The following is a 22,272-nucleotide window of genomic DNA, read 5'->3' as shown; positions in this document are numbered from 1 at the left end:
CCCCACATTGGCCAGGGAAGGATTGCTAACCCATGGGGTACTGGGTTCTGTTGATTCTGTGGTGTTCTGAGTGTAGATTTTCTGGTAGCATATGAGAGTGGATTTTTGTTTTTCACTGAAAATCTCATATGCTACCGGTACCAGAGAATCTACAATGAACACGTCAGAAACAACAAAACCCAGTACCCCACAGGCTTGTGGGTATGGGGGTGTTTGGCACCCTATGTGCACTACACAACCCCTCGCTCTGGGCAACCCCAGTGTCCCCCAAGTGGAACTATGGGGCTGCTGAAACCTCCATTATTCCCTATGGGAGAAATCTTAAAGACACGTAAACTTCAACAAATCACAAAAGATCAGCCCTTTGCCCAATTCCTTTGAAATAATTCTGGAAGTTTACTTGCCCCCATTTGGCACTACCACCCACCACAGTCTGCTCTGGGTCATCCGTTTGCCCTTGATTTGAAGCGATACATTTGCTGGAATCCCCATTATTCCCTATGGGAAAATTCTTAAGGATGTGTAAACTTTAAAAAAAATAATAAAACAAACAAACAAACCAGCCCTTTGCCTAATTCCTTTGAAATCTGGGTGGTAGCTTCCACCCATTGGACTCTACCACCACCACCCACTCTTTTTGCCCTGGGGCCCTTTTTAAAAATCCAAATCGATTCGGATTTGGATTCAGAAAATTTGGCTACAAAACAAAACAGGGCTGATTAGGATTCAGAAAATTTGGGTACAAAACAAAACGGGGATGTTTCGATTCGGATACAAATTGAAACAAGAAAATTCCAAAATGCACATCCCTAATTTTAAATCTTCTAGCCACTTTTACACCCCAAATTGCTGTGAAATGATTTTTTTTAAAAATGTCTAAACAGGCGCCAGAGTCCCTGCACTGACAGCAAGATGCCATTCACATTGACAATGCCTTCTTTCAGATTTTATCTATGTGATGTAGTGCTACGATGTTGCATGTGTGTTGCAAAAAAGTAGCTGCATTTTCCCATTGTAGGAGTTTGATATTGGGGGATCATTTTCAAAAAGATCCTGCCAAGCTGAAGCATTTTACCCTTGTTGTAGTGTTTAATCTGGAAAGCGCCCAGAAAAACCTATTTGGGAATAGTAATTCAAATCTCTTCTAGATGAAGTAGCACATGGCATGCACATTCCAGGAAGGATCCCTGACTCGGCTTTGCTCCTGGATGCCCAGACAGCAATGCAATGATAGCTAGGACTGCTTTTTAGCACAGTTTCAGCTAATGCATTACCAGCTGCAGCTCTTCCTGGCAAAAGCAAGTCTCATTGGTCATATCCAGACTTGACTACTGTAACACTGTAACAGAGGCGTATCTAGGGAAAATAGCACCCAGGGCAAGTACTGAAATTGTGCCCCCCCCCCAAAAAAAACCTGACACTCATCTTTCAGATAGCTTTACCATAATATCAGCTCAAAAATACAAGTCAAGCTCATTAATTAACAAATCTTTTAATTAACAAATTATGGAACTACCTGAAAATTATAACTGCACCTCCCTTGCTTGTCACTTCTCTCTCAGCCTAACCTACTTCACAGGGTTATTGTGAGGAGAAACTTAAGTATGTAGAACAAGGAGCTCTGGGCTCCTTGGAGGAAGAGTGGGATATAAATGTAAAAATAAAATAAAATAAAATAATAATACGAAGAAAAACATTTTCTCTGAGTGTTAGAAGTCCAGCACAGAGGAGGTGAAACACTGAAGCCTAAAGGGAGCATTAAAGCATAGCCTATCTTTATTCTCACCAATATTTATGACAACAGTATCAATTTTCCTTATGAGTAAAAATTTAGGCAAAATCCCTAGCATTGCTTGATTAGAATTAGCCCTCAGGCGAGGTGAGAATTATGGGTGCCTGATACTACAACATCAGACTTTCAGTACTGTCTCCATTTAGTTAATCTCTGAAAGCACAGAGAACATGAACTCTGTAGTGTAGAATACTAGGCTACTAGCAGATAAGCTATTAGAAGTGTCAGTATGATAAAAAGTGTGTTGAAGAGGAAATCAGATATGCTTCCTTTATAGCTATACATTGACACTTTTCTATGTAACACAGAAGATGAAGCCAGAACACAACTAGCACATGTCACTTTTTCTGCACTAGCAATTCTCAGTTCACATTTACTGTCTTTTAAACTCTCTGCTCACCCTTGCAGCTGACCTAGGGCTGCAACTCCTCAGAGCAGTGTATCTTCCAAACTGCTGAATTACAGAAGTAAGCAACCCAGCACAAGCAAATTTGTAGTCTGGAGAGTGGTACACATTCATGGCTAGAACGCTGTAAAATGTAGATCGGACTGCCCGACAGAGACTTCAGGCTAGCTGACTTCTGGGGGGGGGGGGGGGGACGCATCGCCAGATTGTAACACTCCAAAATAGCCAGAACTGAGAAGGGAGGGAGGAGGAGGGGGGAGTGGCGGCTGGAAGAATAAACGGAGGAAGGCTGGACTACTATACTATCTTCTTAGTTTAGTCTCTTTCCGAGTAAGCCACCATTCGCTCCCTCAAAAAAACCCAACAACAACAAAACACACCACCACTCTCTCTGGTTGAGATGTCTGGAATCATGCTTGGAAGGGGCCAAAGCTCAGAGGAGGCTACTAGCGCGCAGCGTGGCAGCTAACGCTTGTTCCTAACCCAACGGCAGGCAGGCAGGAGGGAAAGAAGTGAACAAGGGCTCCTCCTTCACATAGGGGGAAAGCTGAAAGAAAGCGCCAGCCTGCCCTGCTGCAGTGCAATCCTGCCTGCACCTCGGAAGAGCCCCGCAGGGAGGGCTTGCTTCCCCTGCGTCTCCCTCTGAGCCAGAGATTGGGGAGCTGGGGAGGAGAGCCAGGCGGGAGGGAAAGTAGTGAGCAAGGGCTCCTCACCTCGGCCCCGGGGAAAGCGGAAAGAAAGCGCCAGCCTGCAGTGCCTGCTCAGAAGAGCTCTACAGGAAGGGCTTGCTTGCTGCCTCACCTGAGCCTGCTGCCTCGTTATTGTATTTATTTCAAAGGTGGGGTGTTTTTTTTTACACTTAAACAGCCGCAAAAGCCTCTCTGAGCAGCAGAGCAGCTAATGATTAACAATCCAATGGCGAGCAGATATGCTCAGCCAGCCAGTAGCTGCAGCGTCCCTAGACAAAGACCAAGCAAACCCTGGTGGGACCACCCTGCCTGCAACCAATGCGCACACACAGAAAGTTTCCCATTCCACCCCACACATTGACCTTCCAAGGAGAACTTTACATTGGCTTGAGGGAGCGGGAGAGAGGAGGAAGGAAGATCATTCAACGAAGCAGGCAGCAGGAGGGCGTGCGGGTGACACACACAGAGCTTGTGAGCTTGTTTATTTTTACTTACTTTGGAAATGGGGAGGGATCAATTAAGAATGCAGCGAGCAAAGAAGTGACAAAGGATTAGGCAGCAGCAAACACAACAGCAGCACACGAGGATTAGCAAACAGCACGAGATTCCGAAATGCCCAGCAGCTGCTGCAGTTTCTCTCTTCAGCAACCCACGTGGACGCAGGCACATGCGCTGATTGAATCGGCGTGGGGGGGGCGGGGAGCGCCGCACGCACTCTCCGCCAGGTCATCAATCGGGTTCAGTGAATGCCTGTCCCTACTCGCCCGGGCTGGGTCAGAGATTCTCGCAACTCATGTGAGTGAGTTGAGTGCGCTGTGCCTGCGCGAGTGGGGGTGGGTGCTGGCGCCTCCCAGAGACAGCGGATGGTGATGGTGAGCAGCAGCGGGGGGCTTCCCAGCACAGTGCCGGCGCCCCCGCTGGCTGATCAGAGAATTTTTTTAAAAAATTTTTAATTCTTTTTTAAATTTTGTGCATAGTGGAGGGGAATTCTGCGCCCCCTTCAACAGTAGCGCCCAGGGCACGTGCCCCCTCTGCCCCTCTATAGTTACGCGTCTGCACTGTAATGACCTCCTCCCCCAGAGGAGTAGCTCCCTGTCAAATGACTCCAGAATCAATGAAAGAGGTGAGGTAAGTTCTATGTAGGCAAACAGGTTTATTGACAATTGTACTCAGGCATCTGGTGGTTTTTATCACCCAAGAGGTACACCAGTCCCTTCTAATTCTGGGTCCAATTCAAGGTGCAGACTTTGACTAATTAAGCTCTCAATGACTTAGTTCCAGGATACCTGAATGACCACCTTACTTCATATGTTTCTGCCGGCCCACTGAAATCATCTGGAGAGGCCCCTGCTCTGGATCTCTCTGCACATATCCTAGTTTTCTTCACATTTTTAATGTGTATGATGGTGAGGAGGGAAAATGTGAGAGATCAGAAACACAGTATGAAAACCGAAAATATAACTACCGCATGAAATTTTATCATGGTTCCTAAAGATCCAAAAACTAGCATTTTGTAAGTAGCTTCAATTATGAAGGTAATTCTAAGTTTAAAACTTTACATACCTGTATTTTTCTGTAATATGCTCTAGTTTCTTTGCCAGCATGCAACATTCTTCTTTTATTTTTGAGATGAACATGTTCTGGGAGCTTAACAATGAATCCAGTTCATTTACTAGAAATAACATATTTAACAAAAATGTTTTTCAACGCATAAAGGGGTTTGAACAAAACAAAAGACATTTTAGATCAATTCTTTTTTTAAAAAAAGTTTAACAATGGAATACATTTTTCCTTTTAAACAATTGTCAAAGCTCTTAAACACAATTCCTTTTCTGTGCATTTTGTTCTTACTTATCCATGAGAAAGTCTACATTTATTTATTTATTTAATATATTTTATACCTCCCAAAATTTGCGTCTCTGGGTGGTTTACCACAAAAACAGAAAAGTTAAAACATTAGTTAAAACAGATAAATGACAACAAAGAAATTAGAACATTGGTTAAAATAAATGACAGCAAAAAGTTAAAACACTGCAACAATTTAAAACCTTAAAACAATATTTTAAAATGAAGTTAAAACTATTAAAATTGTATTTAATTAAAAGCCTGGGTGATTTTTTAAAAATTGTCAGAGATGGGGAAGCTCTTATTTCAGCACGGAGCACGTTCCAAAGCAATCGGGGCAGCAACTGAGAAGTCGCATCCCCGAGTAGCCACTAGGCGAGCTGGTGGAAACTGCAGACAGACCTATCCTGATGATCTCAATAGGCGGTGGTATTCATGATGAAGAAGATGTTCTCTTAAACACCCAGGGTCCAAGCCATTTAGGGCTTTATAGGTTATAACCAGCACCTTGTATTTTGCCCAGAAACGTATCGGCAGCCAGTGTAGCTCTTTCAATACAGGACTTATATGGTCTCTCCAAGATGGCCTGGAGACCAACCTGGCTGCCGCATTCTGAACCAGCTGTAGTTTCTGGGCTACATACAAAGGCAGCCCCACATAGATTGCACTGCAGCAATCCAGTCTGGAGGTTACCAGTATATGTACCACTGTCCTGAGGTTGTTTATCTCAAGAAACGGATGCAGCTGGCGTATCAGCCGAAGCTGATAAAAGGCACCTCTGGCCACCGCCTCAATTTGGGACACCAGGGAGAGGCTCGGATCCAGAAGCACCCCCAGGCAGATCAAACTCATATCCTGAGTTTCAACCCCACACTATAAGTACCTCCGTCTTATCTGGATTTGGTCTCAGTTTGTTATCCCTCATCCAGCCCATCACCAACTCCAGGCAGGCATTTAGGGAGGTTATGCCTTCTCTCAATGAGGCTGACATGGAGAAATAGATTTGGGTGTCATCAGCATACTGATAGCACCCTGCACCAAATCTCCTGATGATCTCTCCCAGCGGTTTCATGTAGATATTAAACAACGTCGGAGACAATACGGAGCCCTGAGGGACACCATATGAAAGTTCAGATTTTGAAGAATAACAGTCTCCAAGGGACACCATCTGGAACCTTCCCGAAAGATAGGAGCGGACCCGCTGCAAAGCAGTGCCCCCCCCCCACTCCCAACCCCCTCAGACGCTCCAGAAGGATACTATGGTTGATAGTATCGAAAGGCGAGAGGTCCGAAAGGACCAACTGAGTCACACTTCCTCTGTCAGTTACCAATTGGAGATCATCCATCAGGCCTTATATGATGGAAGCTACCCGAACAGAGAATGTACGTAGCCACTTGACTCTTCTCACTAATCATCATCAATCTCCTCTACAAGAGATATACAGTCTGGAATAACAAACATTTGCTTATATACAGAAATAATGTAAAATACACTTTGCTTGTTGGATTTCTTTCTTTCATATTTAAAATGTGGCTACTTCAAACATGACAATATCCTTCCTGTACAGGAAGCAGCATGCAATCCACATGTAAATAGTCCTATGTAAGAATTTTGTCCTGTTTAAAGTAGTCTTGCATCCAATGGCCCACAGGTTGCCCAGCATTCGGAGGGTAATTTTCTAGTAAATATCCTAGCATCCCAAAACTTTTCAAATCTTTCAGGGTCACATCTAGAACACTGCAGTTTTCATTTAACTACTTGTCATCTTCAAGACTCTCTGCTACATAGTGCTATTTGCTTAACTTCCACTAACTCAGGAACTAAGATCCCAAGCAAGCATATGGAGGGCCTCAGCCAGTGGCCTGCACAACGCTCACAGACATATTCCTGAAAACAAAAGGTCTTTTGCAATGAGGGGAGACAAGGAACAACTGCTCCCCCCCACCCCCATGCTTTTGGTGGATCCACCTGCATTGCTTTCACAGCACATTATTGCATTCACAGTAAAGCTGCAGCAGAAGCTGCAGCAGTTTGGGACATTTCCTCAAGAGCACAAATACTAAGCCCACTGTGCTGCAGAAGTGCTAGTTAGATCGGAAACACATTGCTCGACTGTCTTTGACATATTACTGATCTAACTAGCACTTCTGGAGCGTGGGCAGGATATTTGAAATCCCAAGCAGCCAGGGCTTTACTGAAAGCCCAAGGAAGCACGGGTGGATCCACTGAGAGCCCACAGCTGCGAAAGAAACTCTCACCACAGGAACAGCGTAGCAGGATCCCTGCAACCATGCAGCCCATCTTCTGTCCACCTACAGCTGCACAGCACTTGGGCCACTGTTAGCTATTTCCACAAATAATAGTAGGACAACTGTGTGTTCAGTGAAGGCACAGACAGAATTCTAGTCCCTCATTCATAAACTAAACAATTGCAATGGAGATATAATTTTGCTGTAAAATGAACCTTATTTTTCCATTTTTATTTCTCTTATTAAAGATATTAACATGCATCAAGTACCATTTCCCAAAGCAAGCAAATTGAGAGCTTACAGATAAGGGAGGAAAAAGTAAATGACAACTTGCTCTAAATATCTGTGCCAAGTCACAGCTGCTTATACACAGAAGTGTTGTACAGAACGCAGAAAGATGCCACAAATAGTCTCTATCCTCCTAATATACTTATATAGAATGAAATTATAAGGAAATAATTGCATTCATGTTTAGCAAAGATAGGCCCTGCAAGGATTGGTGTCAATGCTGCATAATTCAAACAAAGTGCAGTTTGAAATTGAGATAGCAGTTAGTTCAGTGTTGAGTTAGCAATAAAAGAAGATGGGTCAGAACAGGATGCAAAATAAGGCACAGTTCTAAAGAGACAATCCTCTGCTAAGCATGCAATGAGGTGGACAAGACCCATGAGCTGGACAAAGCATCCCATGAGCTGTGTGTGTAAAATTCAGTGCTTCTCTGCAACACAGCTAGTTACTGCATCGCACTGATGTAAGCAGAAGCTCTCTGTTTGATATAATAATATTTAAAAAAATTACCCTAAGCAATGCAAGGATAAATGTGGATAGCAAGAGGCATAGTCAGGTTAGTCTGACTTCTTTTTAACATCTTTTATTGTTGTTGTCTCTCTCTTCTTTATTATTTGCCCAGGGCCCTAGGCCTTGGCCCTTCCACCCCCTCCCCATACCCCACCCAACCCCATCCATCTGCATTGATTTCATTTTACCCTGCCTCTCTTCTTGTTCCTCTCTTTTCCTGTGTGTGCTGATTTATTTTTGCTTTGATTTTGTTTTTTTAGTGTGCTCTTTTTATTGTTGTTCCTCCCTCCCTCCCTCCCACCCCAATTCCCTGGATCCCATCCCAGGCCAGTCCCTGGCTGACCCAGGGCCTAGGCCCTGCAGCCCAGCCTGGTCCCCCCTGACCTCCTCCTGCCATCTGCCCCTCTGGAACCTCCTCCCTCTCCGTTTGTCCTTTGGTTTTGATTGATTTTTGTTCTGCTGGGTTTATTTTTATTGATTATTGTTGATTCTTGATTATTGTTTGCTGTTAATTGTGTATTGCTGTATAAATTTAATTATTGATTTTTCTGTGCCCCTTCTGGGCTAGGCGTCCCCTTCTTCCTGCCATCTCCCCCTCCCATCCAGATTCCCCCCACAAACACACACACTGCCCCCCTCCTTCTCTGTGCCTGCCTGGTGGCTTCACTTGTTTGGATTTTGCTTTTTTAAAAAAATAATCTGTGTGCTGTGCTGCTGGGTTGGTTCTGCTTGAGCCCCTGGTGGCGCAGTGGTAAAACTGCCGCCCTGTAACCAGAAGGTTACAAGTTCGATCCTGACCAGGGGCTCAAGGTTGACTCAGCCTTCCATCCTTCCGAGGTAGGTAAAATGAGTACCCAGAAATGTTGGGGGCAATATGCTAAATCATTGTAAATCGCTTAGAGAGCTCCGGCTATAGAGCGGTATATAAATGTAAGTGCTATTGCTATTGATTTCTTATTATTATTATTGAAGGGTTATTATTGTTTGCTGGTGTACTTTACTGCTGTTCATTCCTGGTGTGTGTTGTTGTAGATTTTGTGCCCCTTGGGCCTGCTGCCCCCTTCCTCCTGACATCCCCCCTCCCAGCTAGATTCCCCCCTGCTCACCCCCCCTTTGTGCCCTTTGGGCCTGCTGTCCCCTTTCTCCTGCCATCCCCCTTCCCAGCTAGATTCCCTCCACTCACCCCCCCTCTCTGTGCCTCTTGGGCCTGCTGCTTTCCACCACAGTGAGAAGTCCAGGTGCCTGCTTTGCGAGAAGCAGGCTGACCTCGGGCTTCCCCGCCATCTCATCCCAACGGATGTAGCAACACAGTGGAACTCCACCTTTCTCCTTTTCCAGCACCTGCTGGAGCAGGAGAGAGCCCTTGGCGCCCTGGTGAAGGATGAGTCCTTGGCTGTCTGTGACCTCTTGAATGCAGAGTGAAAGCAGATGTCTGAGGCGGTGTTGGCACTCAAGCCCTTCCAGCTTGCCACAAAGAGCTTGTGTGCCGACACCACTCCCTTGAGCCAGGCGCTGCCCACAGGTCTGGGCCTGGTGAAGCTGATGGGTGAACTCCAGACTTCTCTGACCACACCAGAGAGTTGTGCTCTGGCTGGAAGGCTGAAGTCTGGAGTGGCCAAGTGGCTTGTTGGTGAGTTGGGTAGCAGGGAGGAGTATGTTCTCGCTTGTCTCCGCGACCTGACCATCAAGGGCAATGTTGTGAGTGCTGGTGATTTGCCCGGTGGAGGGACCTTCTGGTCCAGAAAGTTAGGGAGGAGGAGGTCATTCGGACCAGGAGAGACCAGGAGGGTGGCGGTGGTGCAGATACACCTCCCCCCGAGCGACCCACATCCAGCGGCAATGTGGTGGCAACAGCTTCCTATTCCCCTTCCTAGTCCAGCAGCATGGCATCCCAGGCAGGGGCGTCAATGCAACAGGCACCTCCTCCTGCCGTGAAATCTGCCCAGTGGTTGCCTGGTGTGCGGGAGGCTCGACCTGCCAGGTCCTCGAGTTCTGAGCAATGCGTTTCCCAGTACTTGGAGGAGCCTGTGGAGGAAGACACCTCGATGGACCATGCACAGTTCTGGGCATCATGCCGCCAAGTCTGGCCAGATTGATAGGAGTGATTGCTCTTTATTTATGATTTTCTAAGGCATTAAATAGTATATAATTGAGATTGATGGCTTAACCTTTCACCCAGTGACACACATTCCATGCTTTCCAATGATATATTATTTTAATGACTTACAAAATCATAAATAAAAAGCAATCATTCCTATCAATTTGGAGATGTCTGGGATGGATTGAGGTCATTTCTGCCATGGCCCCAGACCCACCTTTGGGTGCTGCCACCCCCCACAGGAGGGGTTCGGGGCTGCCCCAAATCTCCATTATATCCCATGGGGAATTTCCCCCCCCAAATTCACCATTAATACTAGGAGCACCCAATTGCCTTGGGAATTGGTGGGTGAGGGGCACCCATGGGTGCCTACCACCCACCCCAGCTTCTACCCCTAAGTACTCCGCAGAGGGAGTTATGGGCAACAATGACAAATATTTTTGAAATTCATAGAAATCATAGGAAAGTCCAATTGATTTGAGGTTTGGGTGGTAGTTGGCACTCAAGGGTGTCTACCATCCTACCTACTTTTTGAGGTTTGAACCAGTTCAAAAAAGGTTCCAATTCGAACCGAACCGGGGGTGGCCCGAGCAAAACCAAAACCGAACCACCACCGCTGGTTCAAACCTGGTTTGAATTCGAACCGAACTGGGCCAACCAGTTTTGTGCACAACCCTAATAGTTAGACCTATTCTTAAGAAGCCTTCCTTGGATCACTCAGCGATGGATAGTTATAGGCCAATCTCCAATCTCCCTTGGTTGTGCAAGGTGATCGAGAGGGTGGTGGCTGACCAGCTCCAGGCGGTTTTGGAGGAAACTGATTATCTAGACCCATTTCAAACGGGCTTTAGAACGGGCTATGGGGTCCAGACAGCCTTGGTCGGCTTGATGCATGACCTTTACCAGGGAATCTACAGAGGGAGTATAACTCTGCTGATTCTCTTGGATCTCTCGGCAGTGTTCGATACCATCAACCATGGTATCCTTCTGGGTCACCTAGGGGGAGTTGGGGATAGGAGGCACTGCTTTACAGTGGTTCTGCTCTTATCTCTCGGGTAGATTCCAGATGGTGGAGCTTGGTGACAGTTGCTCTTCAAAGCAGGAGCTGTTATATGGAGTCCCCCAGGGCTCCATTCTGTCACCAATGCTTTTTAATATCTACATGAAACCGCTGGGTGAGGTCATCAGGAGTTTTGGTGCTGGGTGTTATCAATATGCTGATGACACCCAAATCTACTTCTTTTTCATCTGCATCATTGTCGTAAATCTGTTAGCTCGGCTAACCCAACAGGATTTACAACCCCCTTCAGTACTCCCCCTGTGAGAACAGAAAGCAGCAGTGAAGCTACACGAAGGAAAATAAAGGCTCACAAAGAAAATAGTAAATGAATTAAGTCCCCCTGAACTGAACTAGGTACCCCCGCTAACAATAACTGAGTAATAACTGAAAAGAAAACACAGAGCAAGGAATGAAAAAAGAACGGACACCAGAACAAGGAATTAACGGAATAAAGCAGGAAAGCACAAACAAGGGCAAACTGGAACTCGGAAAAGTTGGGAATTCAAAATAGCACACAGTCTGTGGTCAGCGAAAGTTGCTAACAGCATCTGAGCAATTAACAGACTGCTAAATATATATGGCTCAAGAGAACCAGCAGCCAATCAGGCTTCCCTGAGCCAGCACTTCTGCTTCCTCTCTTGTGATCTCCTGCGCCTGTGTGACTCCCACTGAGCTTTCCACTTGAGACATCTTCTCAAGACAGGTGAAATCCCAGCCTCTTCATCAGAAATCATGTCTGGCAGCTGTTCTGAATCCTTAGCTCCAGAGTCTGGTCTCCCTGCCAAATCCGGTTGCTGTGCCTCTGAGCCCTCACTAGCAGGCGAATCCTCCCGTTCCTGCTCTGACTTTTCTGAGTAATCAGGAAATGGTGTTCATTCCCTAAATGCCTGCCTACAGGCAGTAATGGGCTGGATGAGGGATAACAAATTGAAGCTGAATCCAAGCAAGACAGAGGTGCTCATTGTAGGGGCTCAGAATCTGAGATGTGAGTTAGATCTCCCTGTGCTGGATGGGGTTACACTCCCCTGGAAGGAGCAGGTACGCAGCTTGGGAGTACTACTGGACCCAGGCCTCACCCTGGTATCTCAGGTGGAGGCCATGGCCAGGAGTGCTTTCTATCAGCTGCGGCCATTCCTTGAAGAGGACGACCTCAAAACAGTGGTGCACCAGCTGGTAACCTCCAGGCTTGACTACTGCAAGGCACTCTACATGGGACTGCCTTTGTACATAGTTTGGAAACTTCACTTAGTTCAAAATGCGGCAGCCAGATTGGTCCATATTATGAGACCATATTATGGCTGTTTTGAAACAGTTGCACTGGCTGCCGATATGTTTCTGGGCAAAATAAAAAGTGCTGGTTATTACCTTTAAAGCCCTGAATGGTTTAGGCCTAGGTTACCTTAGAGAGCACCTTCTTCTGTATGATCCCCACTGCACGTTAAGGTCACCTGAGGAGGTCCGTCTCCAGTTACCACCGGTACATTTGGTGGTGACTCAGAGGTGGGCCTTCTCTGTAGTCGCTCCTGGACTGTGGAATGCACTCCCTGCAGAAATCCATAATTTGAACTCTTTAATGGCTTTTAGAAGAGCCCTTAAGACCTATCTGTTTGGCCTGGCCTTCCAGGGTTTTTAAATTGTTGTAAAGGGTTTTTAGTGTACCTGTTTTTTCAGGGTTTTTAAAGTGTTTTATTGTTTAACTGTTTTATGGTATTTTATAACTTTTAATTGTTGGTTGATTTTAATTGTTTTTGGTTTTTTTGTAAACCACCCTGAGCCAATTTTGGAAGGGCAGTATAAAAATTAAATAAATAAATAAATAAATAAATAAATAAATAAAGAAGGATAGATCCCAAAGGGCACTGTTGACAAAAATTATTTAATTTTTGTTTTCTTTTTTAATATGCTAAAAGTGAAATCTCACAAACCACTCACAGAGCTTGAGAGATAACAAGCATATAGTTATTTAAGAAGCAAATAAAATAAAATCTGCCTATGATCTAGGGATGAGCCAAAACGCGATTCGGCAACTGAATTGATGGCACAATCCCTCTAAAAATGAATGCATCTACAGCCACTTTAACAAGGAGAACAGGTCCATACCTAGTCTTCCTCTCACTCATCACCACTTCCATAATCTCAGCACTCCTCCCAGATATCTTCATGTGCCAGCGGGGCATTTCCCAGCTGCCCCTGCACATGACACCACCATGCACATGGCTGCCACACATGCACAAAGGCCATGTGCGTGCCAGTGTCATGTGCAAGGGCAGATGGAAGATACCCTGTTGGCGTGCGAAGATATCTGGGAGGAGCGGCAGGATTGCGGAGAGTGGGAGGAGGAGCAGGTATCGACCTGCTCTCTTCCTTGTTAAAGGGACTGTAGAAGCCCTCATTTTTAAAGGGATTGTGCCACCAAGTCAGATGCCAAATCGCGTCCCAGCACATCCCTAATACGATTCCTCACCTTACTAATCTAATCAGCAACATTTATAGTCTGAACACACACTTGACTGTGTTACCAGGTGATAACTGAATTTCCAACAGCTAAACATCTACCAACTGTAGTTTGAGATGTCAAAGTAGTCTGCGATGTCAACTTACGCATATTTTCAGCTAATAAATGCTACTTAAAGCTTAAACATGCATATTTGCTGCAGTTCCAAACCTTTTGATATATTTCAGATGTGGATCCTAAAGGTAGTTTTGACCACTCCTGACACAAAAGGACCAAAATTCGTATTTTGATTGTCAACAATAGGTCCATTTTTCTTTCATACTATAAAAGTAAAGAATTACAGGTCAGCTCAGCCAAAATACTGAAACACATCAGGTTCCAGTCAAGCTGCCAGCTGTTGCCAGTGTCCCATATTTATCAATTTAAACTGCATACTTGAGGTTCTCATAACTGCAAAAGATTAAAGATCTGTCTAGATATTAGGGGGATAGAATATACAAATCCAAAAAATGTGTGAGGCTGCAAAGATTAAATAAAGAAACATATTAATTTGGAGCCAGTGAATTACATCCAGCTGCGACAGTGAATTAAGTACCGATTAATGGCTAAAGCTTTTTTCCAGTTTGGATTCTGAAGCAAACTCATTAAGCTTTTAGAGTAGCTATAATGTGTGTACTGTGGGAACTGTTCAATGCTATTCAGGAGACTTTAACTGTAAGCTCAGAGCATTTCCTGCAGAGCTTCTGATGCTATTTTCTTTATATAACATGTGTGCCTGAAAATCCAGCCAAAAACAAGTCCTTTGTTTTTCTACTTTGTTGTGGTCCCTCTCAGCTTTACGTTTCTTGAACACAGGTAAATAAACTCATAATCCAGATGGTGCAACAGATGTGAGAGCAGCACTCTGAAATCAACAGACAGTGGGCAATACTTTCCATTTTCTCTTTTAAACGCTAACTAATATGTAATTCGGAATCTCCGGTGTAGTTAGCATCTGCTCCCTTCGGCCAGCCAAAGGTTACAGGTGTTCCTGATGTCATTTCACAGTAAGGCGTGGGCTGGGCTTGTGAGTGAGTGCCCAGGCTCTAATCTTTCCCTACCACCTACCAGTTTTATCATGCTGGGCCTCCATTTGCTGCATCTTCTGTGTCAGCTCTTGCTCTCTCTGCTGGGCCTGAAGGACTCGAGCCTTTGCCTCATTGCTAAAGCTCTGCTGAATGTTCTCTTTTTCCAACCTACCAAAAATATAATAAAAATCTACAGAAGAATATAGAATTTTAAGGACTAAGTACATACTATAATTGAAGAAATGTAATTCAGAAGTCAAATAAATAGCACACAATACTTTCATCAAACTGCACTGAGGTAATGATTTACCACTGTAAATGTTTACGTTCAGGATGCAAAAGAGTTATTTTCATTAGTTTATAAACTGCTTTTCTATTCAAAATTCCTAAAGTGATAAATAATAAACATATATGCAATTATAAATTCATTTAAAAACAAATCACATTTTGATCATAGTTCCATATAAACAAGACTACAACAATGGAATGCCACATTAATGGATTGCCACGTCCATTTCTGGAGGTAAATGACCTTAAAACAGTGGTATATATGCTGGCAACTTCCAGGCTTGACTACTGCCATGCACTCTGCGTGGGGCTGCCTTTGTACATAGTACAGAAATTAAAATTGGAACAGAATGCGGCAGCCAGATTGGTCTATGGGACAACTCGAAGGGACCACATAACTCTGGTTTTAAGGGAACTGTACTGGCTGCCAATATATTTCTGGGTGAAATACAAGGTGCTGATTATTACCTATAAAGCCCTTAACGGATTGGGTCCAGGGTATTTAACAGAACACCTCCTTTGTCATGAACCCTGCCACCTCTTACGATCTTCTGGAGACGTCCAGTTACGGTTGCCACCAGCTCGTTTGGCAGCAACCGAGGACCAGGCTTTCTCTGTGACTGCCCCGGGGCTTTGGAATATGCTCTCTGCTGAAATAAGAGCATTTCCTTCTCTGTTTGTTTTCAGGAAGATGTTTCAAGACACACCTGTTCTCACAGGCTTTTTATTAGAATTAATTTTAATAATTTGTTCTAATAATTATTTGAGGCTACTGTTTTTATTTCTGTTTTATACTACTATTTTAATTGTTTTGTGTATTTTAATATGTGCTAATTTTTTAAAAATATTGTTTTAAATTTTGTGCACTGCCTAGAGATGTACATATCAGGCGGTATAAAAATATGATAAATAAATAAATAGGCTATTCTACAGAAACTAAGACAACAGTGAGATTTTGGGTTGCAGATATGAAGGCCAGGATTGAAAGATATGGAACCAATCCACTGCAACATGCTCTCTTGGAAAGAAAAGAGTAAAAACTGCAAAGAAAATGAGATACTGATAATGGCCTCCCAAGTACCCATTCTGCTCCACACATATGAAATTACAGAAGCAGGTCCTACACCCTCATCTTGGTTCCCTACTGAGAAAGCTTTGCTCTAGCACCACACTTCATATCTACGTCTATTCCATTTTCCAGTTATGGCATGCCTTATTTTTTCACCAGTTAAGACTGGTGTGCCAAATGTAGAGGTGCACCTAGGTAATTTTGGAGCCTGGATCTAAAGGTCTTTGGAGCCCCCCACTGCCCCTGCTTCAAGTTAAGCATCATCCCTCTACCACTGTTTCCTCTAAGGTGTGCACACACACAAATCCCCAGGCCCCTGCACAGCGGTTTCTGGCAGGCAAACAGTCTCTGCTTTGCCTGCTACTGCCACCCAACTGCCTGGCACCCCGGTTCTCCCTCTCCCCGGCTGGGATCCATTGCTCCGTTTCCCCCTCTCCCCTGCTGGGCCGCCACCACCTCCCACCCCAGCTGGGCCTCCTCCTCCTCCAATTCTGTCTACAGACCTTGCGAGACTTCTGTCAAGATCTGCAGACAGAGCCAGAGAAGGATGGAGGAAGGCAGTGGCAGCTCCCCTGGCATCCCAGAGAGACCAGAGGTGGGGGCGGGGGAAGGCCAAAAAAAAATAAAAATCCATGCAGCCAGCAAGTGTTGCACTAACCAGCTGGGAAATGGCAGCAGTGACAATGGCAGGGAGCAGCAAGGCAGGTGGAGCAATAACCTGGGGCAGCGTGGGATGCTCAGGGCAGCACAGGTACTCGATGAGGCCCTGATTATTTATTTATGTCACTTCCTACTATGTTAAAAACAATCGGTAGATGATAAATCAGAAATTCTTTTGCAACATTTTGGATTTCCCCCCTCTCAAATTGACTTGTTCCTACCTGTGCACAAATATGCAGAGTCCGCCTTTCCAAAACTTATACTTCTGTTAGCTTTGATATTGTCAGAGGCAAACATTTGTCTGGCAAACAGCGTTATTTTCTGGGTGACCATATTAATAAGTGGTACCTTCCTCTAAAAATGTGCTTAGTCCTGGAGGTTAAGGAGAATCTTTGTAGCCCACTTACACTTATGTATGTACAATGCTGCCTCAATTTAAATGACTTGTGGAACTTCTGCACCACCTGGATAATGACGTGTAATTGAGACCGGAGATGGGGGCTTGGGGGTAGCAAAAAAATTTTGCACCTGGAAGTCCAGGGCTAAGAATGCCTCTGGCCAACTGTGGTCACTTCTACATAAACCATTCTTTATGAATGCAATGGATCACAATCCAGATTCTGGCTACAGCTATCCATACATTGATAATATCCAGATTATTCTACTGCAATAACTTCTATGTGAGGCTGACTTTGAATACTACTCAGAAACTGCAACTGGGATAAAATGCCACAACAAGAGTACTGACTAGAATTGAGTAGTCAGAATATATCTTGCTAGTTTTAAAACAGTTTCACATGCTTCATCATCATTCATATTCAGCCTTGGACCTGGGTACCTAAAAGGATCACCTTCTCCCACATCAACTTGCCCATGCATTAAAGATCAGAATTCCACATATTTTGTCTACTCTTGGTAGCAAAGCCAAAATTTGTGATCAACATGACCCTGTACCCATTTCAATGCAATCCTATACATATTTACTTGTGAGCAAGCTCCACTGGGTTCAATAGGCTTTATTTCTAGGTAAGCATGCATAGCACTGCAGCCTCTGGCCTCAGCGATAATGGACACAATTGTGCTGAGCTGCAGAGAGCCTTTGTAGCAAAGCACAACTGTGGGGATACCTCTCACTCCCTCTTCTCAGTTCCAAACTTGGAGTTGAGATAAAGGTTTGTGTTCATTTCAATGGCTTTCAGAACTCTATGCTACTGCTACAGCCCAGCACCAAAATGGCCAGCCACAGCTTTCCTATCCAATTTGGACTGAGAGAGCGCAGAAATTTTCCTCATAGCTGTGCTGCAGGGGGTTGATCATGCCCCTTCCCCACTTTCAGGCTACAGGAGAAGGACAGGCTTCTCTTGTCATCCTTGCCAAAGAGTGACAGGACACTTATCCTGGCAAGGATGGTGAGCAGTATCCGTGAGTTTTAATTGAGATGTGAAATAGGTACCTAATTTAGGTGCCCCACCATTATAGATTAGACAGGTGGCAACTGTAACAATGCAACAACCTCCACAGGTCACCTTGCACCTTGTTTGTAAAATTTTAGGTGCCAGACTAAGACTTCTTTAAATTTACCCATTAACTATAGACCACTGATGTAGGCTTTCTGGGAAAATGTTAATTCCCCGCCCCCCACCCCAGAAATTTATCTGGAAAATAGAGGATCTGATTTGTCATGTTTCACTTACATTTATGACTATTTTTAATTTCATTTATTAAAGTATACCACGTTAATCATACTGGAATTTTTTTAAAAAACCAAAGTATTTACATTAAAATAATGGATTAGGAAAAACTATTAAAGTATTCTTGATGGATGCTAGGAGACCGGTGGAGCACAGTAGGGCACTTTATTTGGCCCATTTTCATATTTGGGGGGCAATTTGGGGGGTGGGTGTTTTTTTTTAAATCTGGGAATCGAACCCCACATTCCCATAGACTCAATGCCTCATTATTCACAGTTCCATTCCCCGCAGTAATCTGTGGGAACAGAACCCCTGTGGATAATGAGGTTCACCTGTACTTGTCTTACACTGTTTACATTTTAATGGGAAAAGGCAATAAAAATGTTACATTTTAATTTTAAGAGCAATGCATTTATATTGATATATATGCATTATTATATATGCAGGCATGCTTCCAAGGAATAGACACTTGAAAAAAGGTTAATGACAACTTGCCCAGTTTCACTGGTATTGTGTCAATTCATTATGTTAGTATTAATTTTATGAATTAATGCATTTTTAGAAATGGAAAATGTTCTGCCCTACATTACTCAAGCAAATGTTCAACAGTATTTTAATGTTGTTCTTCTGATTTTACCTTATTGAATGATTGGATCCTAGTAGTACGAACACAACGGCTCCCACACAAGCAATATTTCCTCTCCTTTCTACTGTAAGCTCCCTGGGCCTCTCAAAAAGCCACTCCTGAGAGTCAGGGAACTCCTGACAATGGTATAGGTAGGATGTGGTATGGGGAAATACCTGGATACTGAGTGCAAAAACTGGTTACAAGCATCTTCCATGAGCAAAGAAGGATCCTCTCACAGAAGGTGCCCATGTAAAATCTAAGTATATCCCTAACGCTACTGCAGAACCCCCACTGCACTGCATCTCATCCCATTCTTGAGAGGGTCTCCTGAATCTCCTGAATCTCAGGAGCAACTTTGGGCAGGATAGCTGTAGGAGCTGCAGTATGGGGGAGAGAAAGACTGCTTGTGCAAGAGCTGCTACATTCACAGCACTTAAGATCCAATCTATTAATTTTAACTGCTTCATCTGGTTTGGGGGAGTTTTGTAAGCAGCACTGGAAATTCATATTTTAAAATGGAATATATCTCAAATAAATAAAAAAATAAAATTGTAATCTTCCCCTTTTCTTGTTAGGGTAAAGTATCTTGTTTGTTTGCTTTCTAGTGATTCAGTATTCTCAGGAATTTATCAAGGCAGCCACATGCAAATGTAGGAGTTGCATTCTGGCACATTAATTTACAGAGTTAACAATTCTGGTTCCACCCATGAAACAAGAAGTTCCTGCTAACTAGGCAAAGAGGACCTTTTAAAATGGTGCCTTTTAAATACTATTATACTGCAAGGGGACAGCAAGAGGATTGCTCTTAGTGTGACACCCAACATAACATACCTGCTAGGGACTGTGGCCTCCAATGTGTGTCTTTTTAAACTGTGATCCCCCTTAGGACAGGGAGCCATCTTCTCATTCCTTATGCTATGTAGACCACTTTGAGAACTTTTCCCCTTGAAAATCTGTACATAAATATTATTTAGATATATAGAATAATAATCAACTAGCATAACCCACGCAGAGCATCTGCGCGCTAGTACTTGATTGCTCCCCTCACCTCCTGTCACAGCCGTGAACTGTGCTCCCGCTCCTCTTCCTCCATCCCGTTGCTTCGACACACACCCGAACCCTCTTGGTCACTCCTCCAACCTGTTGCTCCATCCCCCTCACCCCTCTTGGCCATGGTGTTGCCGATGCCAATTGGCCAAGCCGCAGCCCCCTAACCCCAGAGACCTCCTCACCTGTGCCCTGCTCCTCCCTGCAGCAGTAACAGTAGTTGACTGAGCCCTTACTCGCTGCCACCACCACCATAGCCACTCATTTCCCTCAGGACGCTGACAGACCCGGGCCTGTCCCTTGCCTGCCTGTCTCCCTCCGCCAATGACCCCAGTAGCCCCAAGCAGCAGCAGCAGTTGACTGGGCCTTTCCTCGCTGCTGTTGCCATCACCATGGCTGCTCATTCCCCTGACAGGCTGAGGCCCATCACTTGCCCTTCTTTCTCTCTGCCTCTCCCTTCTTTTCCTCTCTTTCTCTCTACTCCACTTGCTCTTCCCTTCTTTCTCCCCCCCCTTCTTCTTTTCTTTCATTCTCTTTCTCCTGAAGGGGCTCTTTCCTCCCTCACGATGCCTCTCCCATGTCATCTATCTATCTATCTATCTATCTATCTATCTATCTATCCATCCATCCATCCATCCATCCTTCTCTCCTCTACAATCAAGCACATCTTCCAACCAGTAACAGTTGCATTCAAACTGGCCTTAACCATCACAGGCTCCTCCTCCCTATCTGCATATGGAATCCCCACTGTCCAATCACCACAGTGCTTCTGCTTGTTAATGCCGATTGGTAAAGCACTGTGTGGGTGGGGCTTGCCACATACATCCTTAGCCACACACACACACACACTAGCTGACTCGGGAGCAGAGCATCTGAGCCTCTAGTTCTCCATCATTCTTGGCTCCCCTGGCCCCTCGTTCTCAGACCTCCGCCATCCTCTTCCCTCCGCCAATGTTTTTTCTCTCTGGCCAGCTGCCTTTTCCAGCCGCCTGCCACTTTATCCCCCCCCCCCTTACACCTGCTGCTGCTTTCTCTCTCCACCCACCTGTTCGTTGGCCTTATGTTCTCTGCCACTGTTGCATTCCTCTCCCCCTCCCCTTGCTTGCGAACTCTCACAAGAGCTGCCACACATGGGATTAGCAACGGGTACGTCTAAGATTGTGTGTGTGTGTGTATAATATATATGAAATATGTAATATATATTGTATGTATAATATATATGAAATATGTAATATATTGAAATATATTTCAAACGTAAATATAGTATTGCAAATGTTATTTGCTTCTTAGACTAAGTCCCTCTAAAATTTGAAATTTCTTAACCAGACTGGTTGCATGTTTATGTTCTTCTGACTGGCTCAAGACATTCAAAACATAGGAATGTAAATATGTTAATTAAAAATATGAGGTTTTTAAATATTGGGGCAGTCTTTGAATGGGGTTTATTCAAATTCTGGATTAGTCACATATAAATATGATCCTTTTTGCCTAATATCTAACAACCAATTCAAATGTTTGCTACATTTCAGCAGGTTGCAAATATTACTATATTACAGCTCCCTGCTCAGCATTCACTTAGGAACGAAGCAGGAGGTTACACTTCACCTTTACAGCTGCTTCACAGGTTATCCTCCTGACAAGTGAACATATGTATTTGAGGAACCCTCTGTCTGTTTTAGAATCCAAAAGAGATAGTCCATCCCACCAGCAACCAAGAGGAGGATAGAGAGGCACTCAAATCTGGATCACTCCTATCGTTTTGCCATGTTCTTGAGAAGTAGCAGGAGCAGCCACACATGACAACACCTTTGGTGTTGCTATAATTTGCGCACGCTAAAAACAACTGCTCTCCTCTTACTATATTAGGCAAAGGCAGCTGCTGTAATAGTAAGAAAAATACTGCTGCATTATAATAGCCAAGTGTTGTTGCTCTGAAGACTGCGTGTGTGTGGCAGCTCCTCTTCTTTGGGAACATGGGGAACGTCAAGGGACAAGCCAATCCTAAGTATCATATCTTCCATCTCTCTTTGTTCCACCCTGTTGTGTGGAAGTCAGATCACTTATTCAGGATTATAAAAATAGTCAAAACAGTCAAATACAAGTGTTCCTTCATTTAGAGCACTATTGTTACATTAAAGTATGATCCTTTGAAAACACTTGCATTTTCCTTATGACTAGTAGTGGTGTGCACGGAATTGCACCTCTGTGGTCTGGCACTGGGGAGGGGGGCTCTTTAAGGGTGGGGGAGGGTGGACCTACCCCTCCCACCGCTTTTCCCCCTTCAGTGCTCCTGGTTTTGAAAGCATTTGGCGTGGCAGGGTATCTCCCTGGTGCCCCTTCCCCCGTTCCTCGTCAAAAGGCTTCAAAAGCCTGACTGCGCGTGTGCATGTCGCGCACGCACACATCTGACATGTGCACGCATGCGACGC

General features: G+C 44.5%; 1 protein-coding gene across 12 annotated transcripts in view; it reads right to left on the bottom strand.

The window, feature by feature from the left end:
• The window catches only part of SDCCAG8 (SHH signaling and ciliogenesis regulator SDCCAG8), a 231,402-nt gene that overhangs the window by 76,985 nt on the left and 132,145 nt on the right, over nt 1–22,272 (bottom strand). For 10 of the 12 annotated variants that reach the window (XR_008317478.1, XM_053301744.1, XM_053301680.1 and 7 more), the window contains 2 exons: nt 14,501–14,628; nt 4,451–4,559 (listed from right to left, as the gene is read on the bottom strand). The exons of the other annotated variants lie outside the window; for them this stretch is intronic. Coding sequence is in view for 9 of the 10 variants with exons in the window: in XM_053301744.1 (XP_053157719.1) it covers nt 4,451–4,559; nt 14,501–14,628 (237 nt within the window). In the remaining variant the exon portion in view is untranslated. The remainder of the gene's footprint in view (nt 1–4,450; nt 4,560–14,500; nt 14,629–22,272) is intronic. 12 annotated transcript variants of the gene reach the window in all.

Source organism: Hemicordylus capensis, chromosome 1, assembly GCF_027244095.1.
Source record: "Hemicordylus capensis ecotype Gifberg chromosome 1, rHemCap1.1.pri, whole genome shotgun sequence".
Lineage (NCBI taxonomy): Eukaryota > Metazoa > Chordata > Lepidosauria > Squamata > Cordylidae > Hemicordylus > Hemicordylus capensis.
The sequence above is the reverse complement of the archived record's forward strand: the minus strand, read 5'-3'. Positions and strand labels throughout refer to the sequence as shown.